At 40.6% G+C, this 15,531-nt stretch overlaps 1 protein-coding gene across 1 annotated transcript; it reads left to right on the plus strand.

The window, feature by feature from the left end:
• Nucleotides 1–13,815: 13,815 nt before the first annotated feature.
• Nucleotides 13,816–14,607, plus strand: LOC136531010 (14 kDa proline-rich protein DC2.15-like). Its single transcript, XM_066523713.1, has one exon. The coding sequence runs from the start codon at nt 13,900–13,902 to the stop codon at nt 14,281–14,283; it is 384 nt and encodes a 127-aa protein (XP_066379810.1). The 5' UTR covers nt 13,816–13,899; the 3' UTR covers nt 14,284–14,607.
• Nucleotides 14,608–15,531: the final 924 nt, after the last annotated feature.

Below are 15,531 nucleotides of genomic sequence, written 5' to 3' on the forward strand. Positions count from 1 at the left end.
ACTGCATGTTGATAAATATAACTGTTTTTATATAATATAATATGTTGTGTGAAAGTGTAATATTATGCATGTCTATGAATTGAACATGACTATATATAACATAATATCTTGTGTGAAAATGTAATATTCTAATGTGCTAGTCCTTAAAAATATAAAGTAGCTACATAGTTTACATGACACAATTGATCACAACACCTTATAAGAATTAAATGTTGCAAGTAACCTACTCCCTCCATTATAAATTATAAGTCATTTCAACTTTCTTGAAGAGTCAAAGCATTTCATGTTTGACTAAAATTATAGAGAGAACTACAGAGATTTATGACATCAAATATGTATGCTATGAAAATATAATCAAAAGAAGAATCTAATGATACTTATTTGGTATCATAAATGTTATTATTTTATTATATAAATTTGGTCAAACTTGAGATACTTTGACTCTCCAAGAAAGTTAGAATACTCGTAATTGATATCCAAACATTATGGCAAGGACTAAACTTTAGTCCCTAGATCCAAACACCGTCTTATAATTTGGGATGGAGTATGAAACATTCGAAATGAAAATGTGCACTGAGAGAGTGTTTCATTCGAAGTTACTAATGTTGTCACGTCTTGGAAACAGTGGAATGAAACCTTCCACCGAGACTGGCCTAAAGGGGACAGTTGTGAGTGCTAAGGGGACAGTTGTGAGTGCTCTTTATAAGAGCATTTCAATAGATTACTGATCCATCATCCTCTAAAAATATACTTATATAATAGTAATGTAGATTCTTCTTCCCCTCATCCAACAAATTGCCAAAACCCAATACCCTGTATCCCCTCTTAACACAAACAACTCTCCCTTCTACGAACGTGGTGTGTCGTGGTGCCCCTCTCATTTCTCTCTGTGCGACGCAACCGCTCTCTCCTCCCTTCTATGGACTCCCCCCTCCTTCTATGGATCTGATGTCTCTCCCGATTCCCATGCACTGTCTCTCTCCTCCCTTTTAGGGCCCGTTTGAAACAAAGAAATACAAATTGAATGGAAAAACACATGAATAAGGTAGAGCAAATAGTGAAAAACTATAGGATTTAAAACATAGGAATGAATACTTTGAGCTATTTGGAATAGAGGAAAAAAAGTACAAGAACATGGGTAAGCTTTAGCAAGAGATGGAGAGCAAAGATTCTTTCCCTTGGGTTAGAGTAGATGTTTTATTTCCTTTGTTTTACACTAGTATGGTTTCCTTAGGAACTCAATATTCCCTCATTCCAAACAGTATCAAGTGATTCCTTTTCATTGGAATTTATTTCTTAAAAAAATCCTTTGATCCAAACAAACCCTTATTGACTCTCCCTTCCCTTATACGGACATGGCCTCTCTCCTATTTGTCCCACATGACTCCCTTCCCTTCTTTCGTTTCTCTCACGTGACACCCTCTGTTCTTTGTACGTGGCGTCTCTCCCATTTTACTCACCTCCCTTCTACGGACATGGCGTCCCTCCCATTTCTCTCGTGCGATGCGTCGCCTCTCCCATTTTTCCCTGTGGTCGGCGTCTCTCTGTTTCTGCCCCGTGACGCATTGCCTCTCTCATTTATCTTTCCCAAGGCCACCCACCTGTTTCTCTCTCCCGCCTCTCACACTTCGATCTACTGTTCTCCCTGGCCAAATTTGTCGGCATGGAGCTCCCATGGCTGGATGTGCTGGTATCTAGCACCCCTCTACTGGTATCTAGTGCCCCTCCCTGTCATTGGATCTGACTGGAGCAGAGCTTGGGCCTGGGTGGCGGGTCAGGGTTGCAAGAGTCATTTGCTGCCACAAGCGTAGGGCAGCAGTCATAGGCAGATCTGCATCTTCAAGGTCCACTCCAGTCAATTTGTGTGAGTCTTCGACCTTTGCTCAGGCCGATTCATGCCGGTGAGGGCTTGGTGCTTGGCACATGATGTGAAATGGCGAGCGGCAGCAGGAACCGGGCTCCCTGACCCAAACACACTACTACCATCAGGATTTGTAGGGACAACTGGTAAGGTTTTGTAGGGGTGGTTTTCCCATCCGCCTCTAAGCAACCATGTCTACAAATCATTGATTTGTAGGGGTGGTTCCCAAGCTGCCCCTACAAAAGGATTTGCAAGGGCGGCTGATAACACCAACCGCCTCTATAATTTAGATTTGTAGGGGTGGCTGTGACACCAACTGCCCCTATAGTTTCCATTTGTAGGGGCGGTTCAGTATAAAACCACCCCTATAGTCAAATTTTCAGGGAAAAAATTGAAATTTGAAAATTCAAATCTGACCAGAATATGAATTAGTTCACAAGAACCATAACAATTTAGATTACTTCGTTACAAACCCATAATAATTCACAAGAACCATAATAATTTAAATTACTTCATTACAAATAGATAATAATTTAAATTTGTTCATTACAAATCAGAATAATTTAGATCAGTTCATTATTACAACCAACGGTAATTTAATTTTCTAGAACTTTCCAACGCCGTACCACATATTCGGAGAAGTGCAGATCATTCATTTCATATGCCAAAATGTCACTGATGTAGCGCAATCTATTTACTAGTGCACTCTCCCTTGCTTCACAAGATCGTTCGCAAGGTCTACTGACGACGATCAACATTGGTTGAGAACCTTCCTCCTAGTCACAAGAAATTTTTTCCTAGATTCCCTCTGAAGTGAGAACATGGCCACCATATTCCCATTTATAACAACCCAAGTGATACATGGCCTGGTTTAAAATGGCTTCAAAGCTACAACTTGCGTATGTTATGTCATTCTCCTAAATCTACAAGTATTGGGAAAAATGTGGTTATCAGAATCATGCATATATATAAACCTAACAATTAATCTAGATATAAGTTATGAGACTGACTAGATCATTCAGGTTTTTCTCAGCAAGCTGTGCACTAAATAATCCAATATCGTGGAGGCCCACATTCAAAGCAGCAATCCTCACGGAGGAGTATGTAGGAATATTATACCCAATATTTTGAAGCGCCCTTAAACATGCTTGCACATCATATTTTTGTGCACTAATGTCATGAGGTTGACCGCTGCTCGTCCTATTGATGTATAAAACCATACCTTGTTGGTTACCTGTCCTAGAGAGAATAGAAAAGCCAAGACATGTAAGTCCTAGGTTTCTTCCCATAGAAAACAACATAGCAATGGTCCATTTCCCAGTGGAAGTAAAGAAAATAGCCATCACTCAGGTTCAAACTAACTCACAAAATGAGTAGTAATAGTAGTAGTAGAGGTAGAGGCCTTAGAAACATGTCAATCATCATTTGATCAAGAACTTGGAGCATAAAGGCATCGTAAACACAGTGAGTATATATAAAAACAGTGAGCATATAGAAAAAGATAGTAGGAGCGGCTTGTAATGATGCCAAGTTCCTCACAAGTTCATGATCATCAGCTCATATTCTAGATATTTTTTGGAGTTGAACAATTTCATCATTGGCAAAAGAGAGAGGAGAGGAGAGGAGAGGAGAGTTGGCAAAAAAAAAAAAACAGCTGCTGCTTTCCAAACATAGAGGAGAGGAAAAGGTGTTGAAAAAAAATAGCTACTGCTTCCCAAACATAGAGGATAGGAAATGTTGTCAAGAAAAGCATATATATGCTCACTATGTTTATATATGCTCACTGTTTTTATATATGCAGGCAGTAGCTGCTGCCATATATAACAAAATGAGTAGTAATAGTAGTAGTGGTAGAGGCCTCAGAAACATGTCAATCATCATTTGATCATAAACTTAGAGCATCAAGGTATCATAAACACAGTGAGCATATATAAAAACAATGAGCATATAGAAAAAGACAGTCGGGGCGGCTGGTAATGATGCCAAGTTCCTCACAAATTCATGATCATCAGCTCATATTCCAGATATTTTCTGGAGTTGGACAATTTCATCATAGGCAAAAGAGAGAAGAGAGGAGTAGAAGTAGCAGAAGTAGTAGTATAGAAGAGAGAAGAGAGCAGTACAAGAGAGCATCTGCTGCTTGCCAAAATAAAAAAGAGAGTAGTTACTGCTTGCCAAAATTAAAAAGAGACTGGCTGCTGCTTGCTAAAATAAAAATAGAGCAGCCACAGTAATAGAAGAGAGAAGTAGAAGTAGTAGTATAGGAGAGAGGAGAGAACAGTACAAGTAGTAGGAGCAGTAGAAGAGAGAAGAGAGGAGCTTAAAAAAATAGCAACTATGGTCAACAACAGAGAAGAGAGGAGAGGAGAGGAGAGAAGAGAAAGCCATGGTTAGCACACTGCACTGCATATATATAAACATGATCAGAGAAAAAAACAGCAACTATGGAATAACAGTTATTGATAGTAGCATTACAGTACTTAAATAAATCATTGCTCTTTAACAATTTGTGTAGAGAAAAAATAGCAACTATGGAATAGTAGGTATAAACAACAACTATGCAATGATCTGTTCAAACTATCCTCATTACAACTTGGGCAAGTGGCAACTATTGTTCAGTAGCACAAAATGGGATTTTTTTTTCCAGCAAACTCAACTTTCAATACATGACATGTTATCAAGTAATCTGGGACAAGAGCCTAGGCTCATGTTCAAGCTCATTCATATGATATATACACATACACATACACTGCTATGTTGTTCAAACAAATATAAGGAATCTGGGTGTGGATTTCTTTTTTTAACAGCATATGTAAAGACAGTGAGCATATATAAAGACAATGAGCATATATCTCTGCAGTGAGCATATGTAAAGACAGTGAGCATATCTAAACATAGTGGGCATATCTAAAAACAGTGGGCATATCAAAACACAGTGAGCATATCTAAACATAGTGGGCATATATAAACACATTGGGCTTATATAGAAATAGTGGGCATATATAGAAACAGTTGGCATATATAAAACAGTGGGCATATATAGAAACAGTTGGCATATATAGAAGCAGCATGCAATTTTTATTTTGATCACAATTGCAGGTTTGAGTAATATTTTTAAGTAAATTTGTGATCACAATGGAAGGGTCCAAAAGCTCACATTGGCATTCAATCCAACACACTATGTAGTGGACTTAGGCATATCGTATCACGCTCCAAATAATTTCATGGTTTGGAGCACACATAGGACATAACTAAAACTTGTACAAGCTCAAGCAACAATGCACATAGCGTCGTTTTGGGATCGTTAGGTTGCAACAAACCAAGGCAATGCAATGCACATTGGGTAAACCATCAGGAACAAGTGTTGGAACAGCAAGCAGCGAGCAGCAGCAGTGGTGGATCCGAACCTGTCGGTTGTAGGGGAAGCTGTGGAGGAGCATGAATGCCGGTGGAGGCATGCGGACACCAGAGCGCACGAGCATCGGGGCCATGGGAGGGCAGTGCACGGGCCCGCAGCACAACAAGGTCGGAGATGAGGCGGTGTCGGACCGGGTCTTGGATGTGGACGGCACGGCTGCAAACCCTAACTTGCTTGGTGGCCCTTGGGATGGAGCGGGTGGGCGTAGCTCGAGGTCAGAGATGGGGAGGCGGCGGCGGACCAGGTCTTGGATGTGGACGGCGTCGCTGTAAACCCTAACTTGCTTGGTGGCTCGGGGGATGGAGCGGGTGGGCGGAGCTCGAGGTCAGAGATGGGGAGGTGACGGCGGGTCAGCTGGCCGTGGGCTCTATAACCCTAGCCGCCGTGGAGATAGGGCGCGCAGTGTCGTGGCGGCCTGGGGATGTCGATCTGTGGCCTAGGGTACGGAGAGGGGGCGCCGGCATCAGGAGAAGTCTAGGAGGCAGCGGCGGTGGCGACGGGATGTGGGGGACAAATTTGGCATCCTGACGGCGTCGTGGAGAAGTGAGGGCCCAAGACTTAGAAAAATTTCACCTCGGCGCGCTGCTGCTTATATACCCAACAGATTTGTAGGGGTGGTTTATAATACCAACCGCCCCTACAAATTTATTTGTAGGGACGGTTCCTGATCTTGCTGCCCCTACAAATTTATTTCCATTTATATAAATTATTAAATCTATATATATTATATCTGTATTTTATATATAAAATTATTTGGATTACTCTATATATGTAAATATATATATTAAAACAAATTACTGATATGTATATATATAATTCTATTTTTCTTCTTTAAAAAACATATTTAAAAATTTGAAAAATTGAATTTGAAAATTTCCAATAGAATTTGAGGACACTAAATAACCTCAAATAAAAATGTTGTAAATATCAAAGTTGTATAACTCATCAAATGTACAACTTTTATTTTGGTCATCTTTTCATGTGACTAAGTTTTGACAATTCAAAATTTGAATTTCAAAAAATTATAACTTCAAACCAGATTTTGAAATACCAAATAATTTCAGCTAAAAATGTCATGAATACCAAAGTTGTAGAACTCGTCAAGGACTACAACTTTTATTTTGGTCATCTTTTCGTGTGACAAAGTTTGAGCAATTGAAATTTTGGATTTTAAAAAAATGACAAGTTCAAATCAGATTTTGAAATACCAAATAATTTCAGGTGAAAAAGTGATGAATACCAAGTTGTATAACTCATCAAGATCTACAAATTTTATTTTGGTCATTTCTTCATCCGATATAGTGATAGTAAACATTGTTCACTAATTCATAAATCTATATGAGAGATTTATGAATTAGTGAACAATGTTTACTATCACTTTGTCGGGTGAAGAAATGACTAAAATAAAAGTTATACATCTTGATGAGTTATACAACTTTGGTATTCATCATTTTTTCAGCTAAAATCATTTGGTGTTTCAATCTGGTTTGAACTTGTCAATTTTTAAAATTTCAAATTTGAATTGCTCAAACTTTGTCACTTGGAAAGATTGGCAAAATCAACACAATAACTTGATAGAGCACGATTTTAAAAAATTTAAGTAAAAAAATCATCACATTTGGAGTTAGTATGAGGGAGAAAGACTTAACCAGAGATTAAAAAGAGATGAACAATTGTGATTTCTAGAACAATTGTGATTTCTCTTTTTAATCTCTGGCTAAAACTTGTAACACGTCTTTCTCCCTCGTACTAACTCCAAATGTGATGTTTTTTCCTAAATTTTTCTAAAATCATGCTCTATCATTTTAGTTTGGTCATCTTTTCATGTGACAAAGTTTGAGCATTTCAAAATTTGAATTTAAAAAGATTACAACTTTAAACCAGATTTTGAAACACCAAATGATTTTAGCTGAAAAAGTGATGAATACCAAAGTTGTAGAACTCATCAAGATGTGCAACTTTTATTTTGATCATCTTTTCGTGTGACAAAGTTTGAGCAATTCAAATTTTAAATTTTATAAAATGACAAGTTCAAACTAGATTTTGAAATACCAAATGATTTCAGCTGAAAAAGTGATGAATACTAAAGTTGTACAACTCATCAAGATCTACAACTTTTATTTTGATAATTTCTTAATCCGATAAAGTGATAGTAAACATTGTTCACAAATAGACATATCGCTCATGTAGTTTCACACACATACATAAATGTAGTCTCACACATATACATAAATGTAGTCTCACACACATACATAAATGTAGTCACACACACATACATAAATGTAGTCTCACAGATACACACTTACACAAACACTCCATGTTGAACAACTAGCCCGCAACAACTTTCTCCTTGACACCTTTTCGTTCCTATGGCAATATGTCTTTGAGTAGGTTCTTTTACACAACACTAATCTTCTTAGGGAAGTCTATGAATGGATGCATTTCTGTGTAGTTATTGTACTAATCAACATCGTCCACGCCATCAACTCCGATAATGTGCTGTTTCCCGGAGGCAACCACGTGCTTTGTCTTCTTTTTTGGGGAAGGTTAGTTTGCAGGTTAGGTAAATAGAAAACTTATGCGACACGTGAAGCAAGCACCTAAGGGTCTATCGAGGTCCATGACTATCAACCTGACCTTGTTCACTTGGTGTTGTTTGATCTAACAACATCAAAACATGGCCACCTATATATCCCTTCCATAGTCAAGTTCCCATATATCTTCAATGATGCCAAAGAATTAGATCTTTTGCCCCATTCCATCGAGAGCTTCTATTTGAACGCCGTTGTTTTGGTTCACACATGTACTATCCTTTGCATGGGTATAGTACATGTACCCATTGATCTCATAAGCTTTCCAAGATGTCACTTGTCTCGATGGCCCCGCCGCCAACCTACTAATGGTAATATCATTTGTGGTTTCTCTAGTCGGTATGTTTTGGTACTTCAACCATGTAGTTAATCGTTGCTTGTGCTGTTTCATAACCCACTCATCTGTACGGCCATTTCTCTCCTCATTAATGATAACCAAGTGTTTATCAATGTATGGTTGCATTAGTTCTGTACTCTACAAGACACTGTAATGCGCCTGACTCACTTCTTTGTAATCATAGTCAATGAACACTTTTCTCCCATTGGTGCCCTTCCTAGCCAGCCTACCCTTGTGACGAGAATCAGGTTTACCAATACCTCTCTATACTTTTAGGTACTCTTGATAGCACTCGATGACTTCTTCAGTACTGTAACCCTCTATCATGGAGCCCTCTAGGTATACTCAATTATGCATGTATCGGCTTAGAACCAACATGAACCGCTCGTAGGACCACATTTCATGCAAGTAGCAAGGGCCTAAGGCCTATATCTGATGAACCATGTGAATCATGAGATGTGGCATTATATCAAAAAATGCGGGAGGTAAGCACATCTCTAGTTGGTTCTAGGTCTCCACCACAAAATCATGTAGGTCACTCAGCTCTTTCTTGCCAATCGTCTTCTGTGAGATCTTCGTAAAGAAGTAGCACATGCGGGTGATGGCCATTTTCAAGAACTCTGGCTTTATAGCCCTGATAGCAATGAGTAGGAACACTGTTAGCATCACATGACAATTGTGAGCCTTGAAGTTTTTTATTGACAGGTCTTTCAATGACACTAGCCTATTCACGTTCGATGAAAACCCAGTCAGAACTTTGATCCCCTAAGGAAAGTGCATATCGCCCTCCTCTCTTCTAGGCCAGGTTGAAGCTAGCCGTGGGCAGAGTGTATTTTCTATTACCCTCAGGTACCGGGTGAAGCTCTGCCTTCACATTTAGCTACTCCATGTCTTTCATGATTTCAGACCATCCTTTGTCTTGCTTGTGTTCATCAAGGTAGCAATGAGACTCTCAAAGACATTCTTCTACATGTGTATATCATCAATGTCATGGGGGACCTCCAAGTCCGGCCAATAAGGCAGATACTGAAAGTAGATCGACTGTTTCTTGAAAGGTATGGCGTCGACAGGATATGTGCTTCTATCTTTCTTCGTCCCATCTAGATTCTTCTTTCTGAGGACCACACGCATGTTTTTCACCATTTCAAACACGTGTTGCCCATTTTTACGTCTCTCTAGAGGGGGTTCATTCTCTGGCTTGTTATCATAATATCTGAAGTATATCTTGCTACGGTATCTGTGATTTATCTTTAAGAAGCATCGGTACCTTAGGTAAACTGTCTTCTTGGATGCATCCAGGTACACCCAAGCAGTACCATCTAAGCAGACTAAGCATCCCGTCTTCCCTTTGATCTGTCCAGGCGAAGCAAACAGCACAGGGTAACCATTGGTAGTAACAAAGATCATGGCTCTACATATGAAGTCCTCCTTTTGAAATGCATCGTACATCGGCTCCCCATACCTCCATAGTCTCTCCATTTCTTGCATCAAAGGTTTGAGGAACACATCTATATCAATGCCTGCTTGTTTTGGACCCAAAATGAGAATAGTGAGGAGAAGGTACTTTCTCTTCTGACATAGCCACGTTGGAATGTTGTACATGGTCAAGATCACTGGCCATGTGCTATGGTCGCTGCTCCTCTCATTGAAGGGATTAATTCCATCAGCGCTCAAGCCAAATCATACATTCCTTAGGTCAGGGCTGAATTCTTTATGCTTGTCATCGAAGCGTTGCCATTGAGTACCATCGGTCAGGTGTGCAATCACATCATCAACCACCTTGTGCTCGTCATCCCACCATGTCATGAGTGCGGCTTCCTTAGGGTTTAGGAAAATACGGCTTAAGCGGTCGACCACTGGCAGGTACCATATTACCAAGGCATAAATTCTTCTCTGCTTTGCATTGTTGCCTAATGGAGTGTCCACTGGGGGTTGAGAATCTTGTACCACCTTTTCCCACCGTTCTTCCTCTTATTCCTCGTGGAGGCTTCATCCCCGTTGTAAAGGTCATTGTTCTTGTACCGACTAGCCCCACACCTAGGACATTTATCTAGTGACTTGAACGTGTGGCCATGAAAAAGGATACAGTGGTTGGGGCATGCATGGATTTTTTCAAATCCATTGTCAATGGACTTATAACCTTCTTCACTTGGCATGTGTTGGCGGGAACTGAGTTTGGCTATGGCAGCAACCATGATAGGAGACGTAATAGATCATTGAAACTACAGTCTGACTAGCCATACTTAGCCTTCAGGATGAGTAGCTTAAACACAAAACGTAGCACTGTCCAGTGTGCCAGACAACCCTTGTCAACACCATACACAGTCTCCTTCGATGTTTTTTCACCCTTTCCAAATTTTTTAGACCTTTCGGGCTCTTTAGTAAAATCTCTAGTCCAAGGGCTCGAATCATGTCCTCCAAATCATTGAAATCATCTCATCCCCGACACATGCTCCGCCATCATTATTGGCACCACCTTCGTCGTTACCATCCCAACCACCAGCATCACCACCTTGTTCATTGCCAAACTTGGGATCCATTCATGCATCAAGCTCTACTGAATATTGGGACAGGGTGTCTAGGGTTTCGTTGTCGTCTTTTGGATCATCGTAATCGTTAACAACAACTGCTTTACCATGATGAATCCACACTATGTAGTCCTCAACAAATCCTCGCATAATTAAATGTGATATGATGATATCCACATCTCTCATGCTATATGGTTCTTACACTCGTGACACGAACAATATAATTGAATCCTTATTCTATGTCAACGGCTTCAATAAGTTTATCGACCTCCTCACGGAAACCTGGCTTCCACCTTAACGAACCATTCATCCAAGACTTCCTATACTCCATCTTTTACGACAACAATAAAAGAAAATACATTAAATGACTAATTATTTGGATATATATAAATGTATATATATACACATGGTTGAAGGTAATATGGGTAAGTTTGAAAGTTAGATTGATTTATTCTAATATGGAGGAGAATTCTAGTTTGAACGCATGTGTACTTTTTAGGTGTGAAAGCATTGTAGCAACTCCTGATCCATTTACTAAGTTTAGCTTTGCTAAGGGACTAGCAAAGGTTAAGCTTGGGGGAATTTGTTGACGGTAGTTAACAACCATTATAAACCATCAATATAACATGCATAAGGGCATAAATATAATCACCAACAAAGGTTTAGGGGTTTAAACTAACAAATTCCATGAGTTTTGGTGAATCTGTATTTTCTACAGGGTTTATCCAGAAAACCATCAAGGTGGACCTACATGTCAGATTTAATTGCGCTTATCTACAACAAAATGAACACCAAAAGGTTCCAGAAGACTCGAGAGGACTCCACATCGAAGCGGAGGGCGAGAGGCTGCCAAGTGGGGCCGTCCGGCCCCTGGGGCCCATTGTCAGCCTCCGCGTCGCAATGTCGGTTCTTCACTGCCTCCTAGGTTACATCTATGCCGTGCTTTAAGTCGGTTTGATCCAAGGGCTCATGTTGGACGCTCCGGCCTATATATATTAGCCTCTGCCCCCTTGAAGGCATAAGTCATTTGAGAAGATAGAAACCCTAATCATCCTCAGAGCTCCACCATATTCTAGGTCATAGCTAGTTAGGCTAGGTCTAGAGGGAGGCAAGCAAGCTTCGCTTGGATTCCCGATCGTATCAGGAGCGTGGTTCAGTATAATCTTTGTACCCCTCTCTATTTTGTACCTCCATTACTTTTATATGCTAGTTACAATTGTTATGATAATATTAGTATTTATCTTATTCATGTTCTTGGTTATAATGTTCATCGTCTACTTTGATTATATGCTTAGTATAGTTAGATTATCATCATGTTCATGCATAAGTTCATATAGCGCTCACTCTAAGGTACCATGGGTGAGTGGTTGATATTGTGTAAGCGTGGTGCTTATACGTTGTTTACCTACGGATACACCCTATATTCTGGGTCATGTTGTAGATCACGGACGTGACACTCCCGTTGAGTCCTTTGTAGTCCACTCCCCGAATATAGGCGCACATAGGGTTCGATTATGAAGGAAGGGCGAGCTATGTTCTTAATCTTCCTTAGTAATATCCCTTATGTGTAGATATGACGATGATCTTAGCAATGATTACTAGGTATAATTACACTAATCAATGTATGCTTTGACTTGTAATAGGAATGACTTAGGAATTATTCCTCTAATATTCTACCTGACCATGCTAATGCCCTAGAAAGGAGTACTCTAAGTGATTTATCATTTATCAATACTTATATATATATATATATATATATATATATATATATATATATATATATATATATATATATATATATATATATATTATCCCATGACTTACCCCTATTATGAGTAGAATATTTGTTATGGTTTACTTCTCCTTCAATAGTATAAGTTATCAATACATGTCCATGCTAGACCTTTTCTGTGGTAAAAATATAAATAACGATACCTGAAATACTCTCGGGTAAACTGCTACAATGGTATATTATCTGTGCGTTTGCGGATCTTTTTTATTCATATATTTATTCTTCCTAGTCACATAATTAATAAAAAATTGCTTAGTATTAGTCTAGTAGTAATGCTATGTAGTATCAACAAGCATTCCTAGTGCTGTTATTAGGGGCTAGATTTAAAACTATGTTCTTCGTAGCGACACTAAGAAATATCAACAAGCATCTCTGGCATCATCACTAGGGATGACAACCTATTAAAATAATGTTAGGAGATATATGTTTATAATAGGTGACTACTAAACAAGTGACAAGTTAATAAATATCAACAAGGGGCAGCTGATAATTGAGCTGCCCCTACAAATTAACCCATTTGTATGGGCGATTCGTATCACCAGCCGCCCCTACTGTTCTATTTATAGGGGCGGCTCCTCTCGTTGGACCCTAGCGTGGCCACCGTGAGCTGCCCCTAAAAAAAGTCCCTGTTGCTATAAAGCTTTTGTGTAGTAGTGACACACTTACACACCCACTGAGGCTCCTCGTGAGCTGCCTTAGGGGTCGTTCGGTTATCTTGGAACGGGACTAGAAACTATTCCAGATCAATTGTTATATAAATTAGTCAATTATTCCAGCTGGAAATGGTTCCAGAGAATGATTCTTATACAACCGAACGAGCCCTTAGCAGGCTACGTGACACCGGGTCACAATCGCTGCTGGACTGACGGAGAGGTGAATCATGCAATTGAATTTTCGCTAGAGGAAAGTTATCTCCAAGCTCCTTCCTACTACGGCTGGATCTGAAAATTTACGACCTGAACCCCTGAACAGTGCCGGTGACAATTGCAGGTCTCACTCACATGCTAAATCCAGCAACCAAACACGAAGGAATATATGTGATCTGGCCAGAACATGCAGAGAATAATACAGCAGGATTAGAGTCGTACGAACCCTACACGGTTCAACGAATATAATCAATCACTGGGTTCACGGGCATGCTCACGTCCAAAATCCAACGACATTTTATAAGCGCTAAGCGGAATGATCCAGACGCGCCAGCTCGAGCACCACATGGCGTGGCTCCATCTCGCATCCGCCATCACCGCTATAAATACCACTGGCCATGCACACACGCACTCCCACACAGCAGTACTCCAGCACTAGCAGCAGCAGCTCGAGCTAGCTTAGCTACTAGCCTACTATACGTGTGCAAGCAGCTCGATCGATCGCCATGGCTGCGAGAGCGGCGCTCCTCCTGGCTGCAGTCAGCCTGGTCCTGGCTGCCGTGGCGAGCGCGACCTACTGCCCGCCGCCGCCGGCCCCCAAGCCGCCGACGCCGACGCCCAGCGGCCACCACGGGTCGTGCCCCAGGGACGCGCTGAAGCTGGGAGTGTGCGCCAACGTGCTGGGCCTGGTGAAGGCCAAGATCGGCTCGCCGCCGTACCAGCCGTGCTGCTCGCTGCTGGACGGGCTCGTCGACCTGGAGGCTGCCGTCTGCCTCTGCACCGCCATCAAGGCCAACATCCTCGGCATCAACCTTAACCTCCCCATCGACCTCAGCCTCATCCTCAACAACTGTGGCAAGAACTGCCCCAACGATTTCCACTGCGCATAAATGATCAATTGATCGTCGTCGTCCATAGCCGACCGTGGTTCATCGATCTTCCTGTCAGCTCATTGCTTATTTGTTGATTGATCTTCCTGTCAGTTCCCGCCTATTTATTTTGATTTGTCTCTTTATGCATATATATATATGAGTGGTGTGGTTACACTTCTACATAGCCCAGGCATGCAGCGGCTACCACACGTGCATGTATATGTCTGGCCTGGGGTGATCAGTTAATTACTGATCAGTGTTACAGTGTATTCTTGATTTGTTCTCATGAGTCATGATCTGTGTGTATGGTTCGTTCAATAAATGAAGCTGTAGTTTCTTTTTGATAAAACTGAGTATGCAATTTCGTTTGATATACTAATGCTAATAACGCTAAGAGCAATGGTCATAGTTTTGACGAAATAAACCTACAAAAAGTTGTAACACGTGAGACAGCGATATATAAATGGTGGCCCGGTAACCATTCATATATATCGTGGTCTATTTTCTTGAGAGAGATCAATAATCATGCCACAGTATTAACCTATAGATCATAATGTTAGAAATCAGTGAGACAGTGATGAATAATACTTCTGCATATGAAAGAAAAAACCCCTCTGTGCATCTTGCGAGATGTAGTACTGTCCATTGTAACTCAGTCTTAATGAATGGCACGTGTCCCTTGTGAATCATTCCCACCACTACCCCAGGCAATTTTCTTTCCTGACGGACAGAACCGTCACGGAAAGTGGCCAAAACCGTCAGGAAAGGCTACTCTTGACGGTAACCGTCGGGGATCAGCCGTCAGTAATAAAACTGTCAGGAAAAGTCTGTCTTCCTTGACAGTTTACCATTTCCTGATGGTAACTACCGTCAAGAGAGACTTACCCTGTCGGTTTTCCTCCTCCGTCAGCAAACATGTTTCCTGTCAGTTCCTCGCAGTCAGGAAAGGTTCGAACTTTCCCCATCGGTTACAATACCGTCAGGGAAGATCCAAATTTTCCCTGTCCATTACACTACCATCAGAGAAGGTTAAATCTTTCTCTATCGGTGAGCAGCCGTCAGGGATGCTTCATATTAATATGAATAAAAGCTCACTGGCATATTTTAATGTGGATAAACGCTAACTGAACTATTCAAATCATAGCCGATCCTTTTATCCACACACAAGCCAGCATTAAATGTTGCACTCAAGTGTCATACATATAATCATCATTCAAGGTGTTCATACATTAGATAGTTGAATAGCCAATAAATTTTAAGCTACAT

This window comes from Miscanthus floridulus, unplaced genomic scaffold, assembly GCF_019320115.1.
Source record: "Miscanthus floridulus cultivar M001 unplaced genomic scaffold, ASM1932011v1 fs_256_1_2, whole genome shotgun sequence".
NCBI classification, from domain to species: domain Eukaryota; kingdom Viridiplantae; phylum Streptophyta; class Magnoliopsida; order Poales; family Poaceae; genus Miscanthus; species Miscanthus floridulus.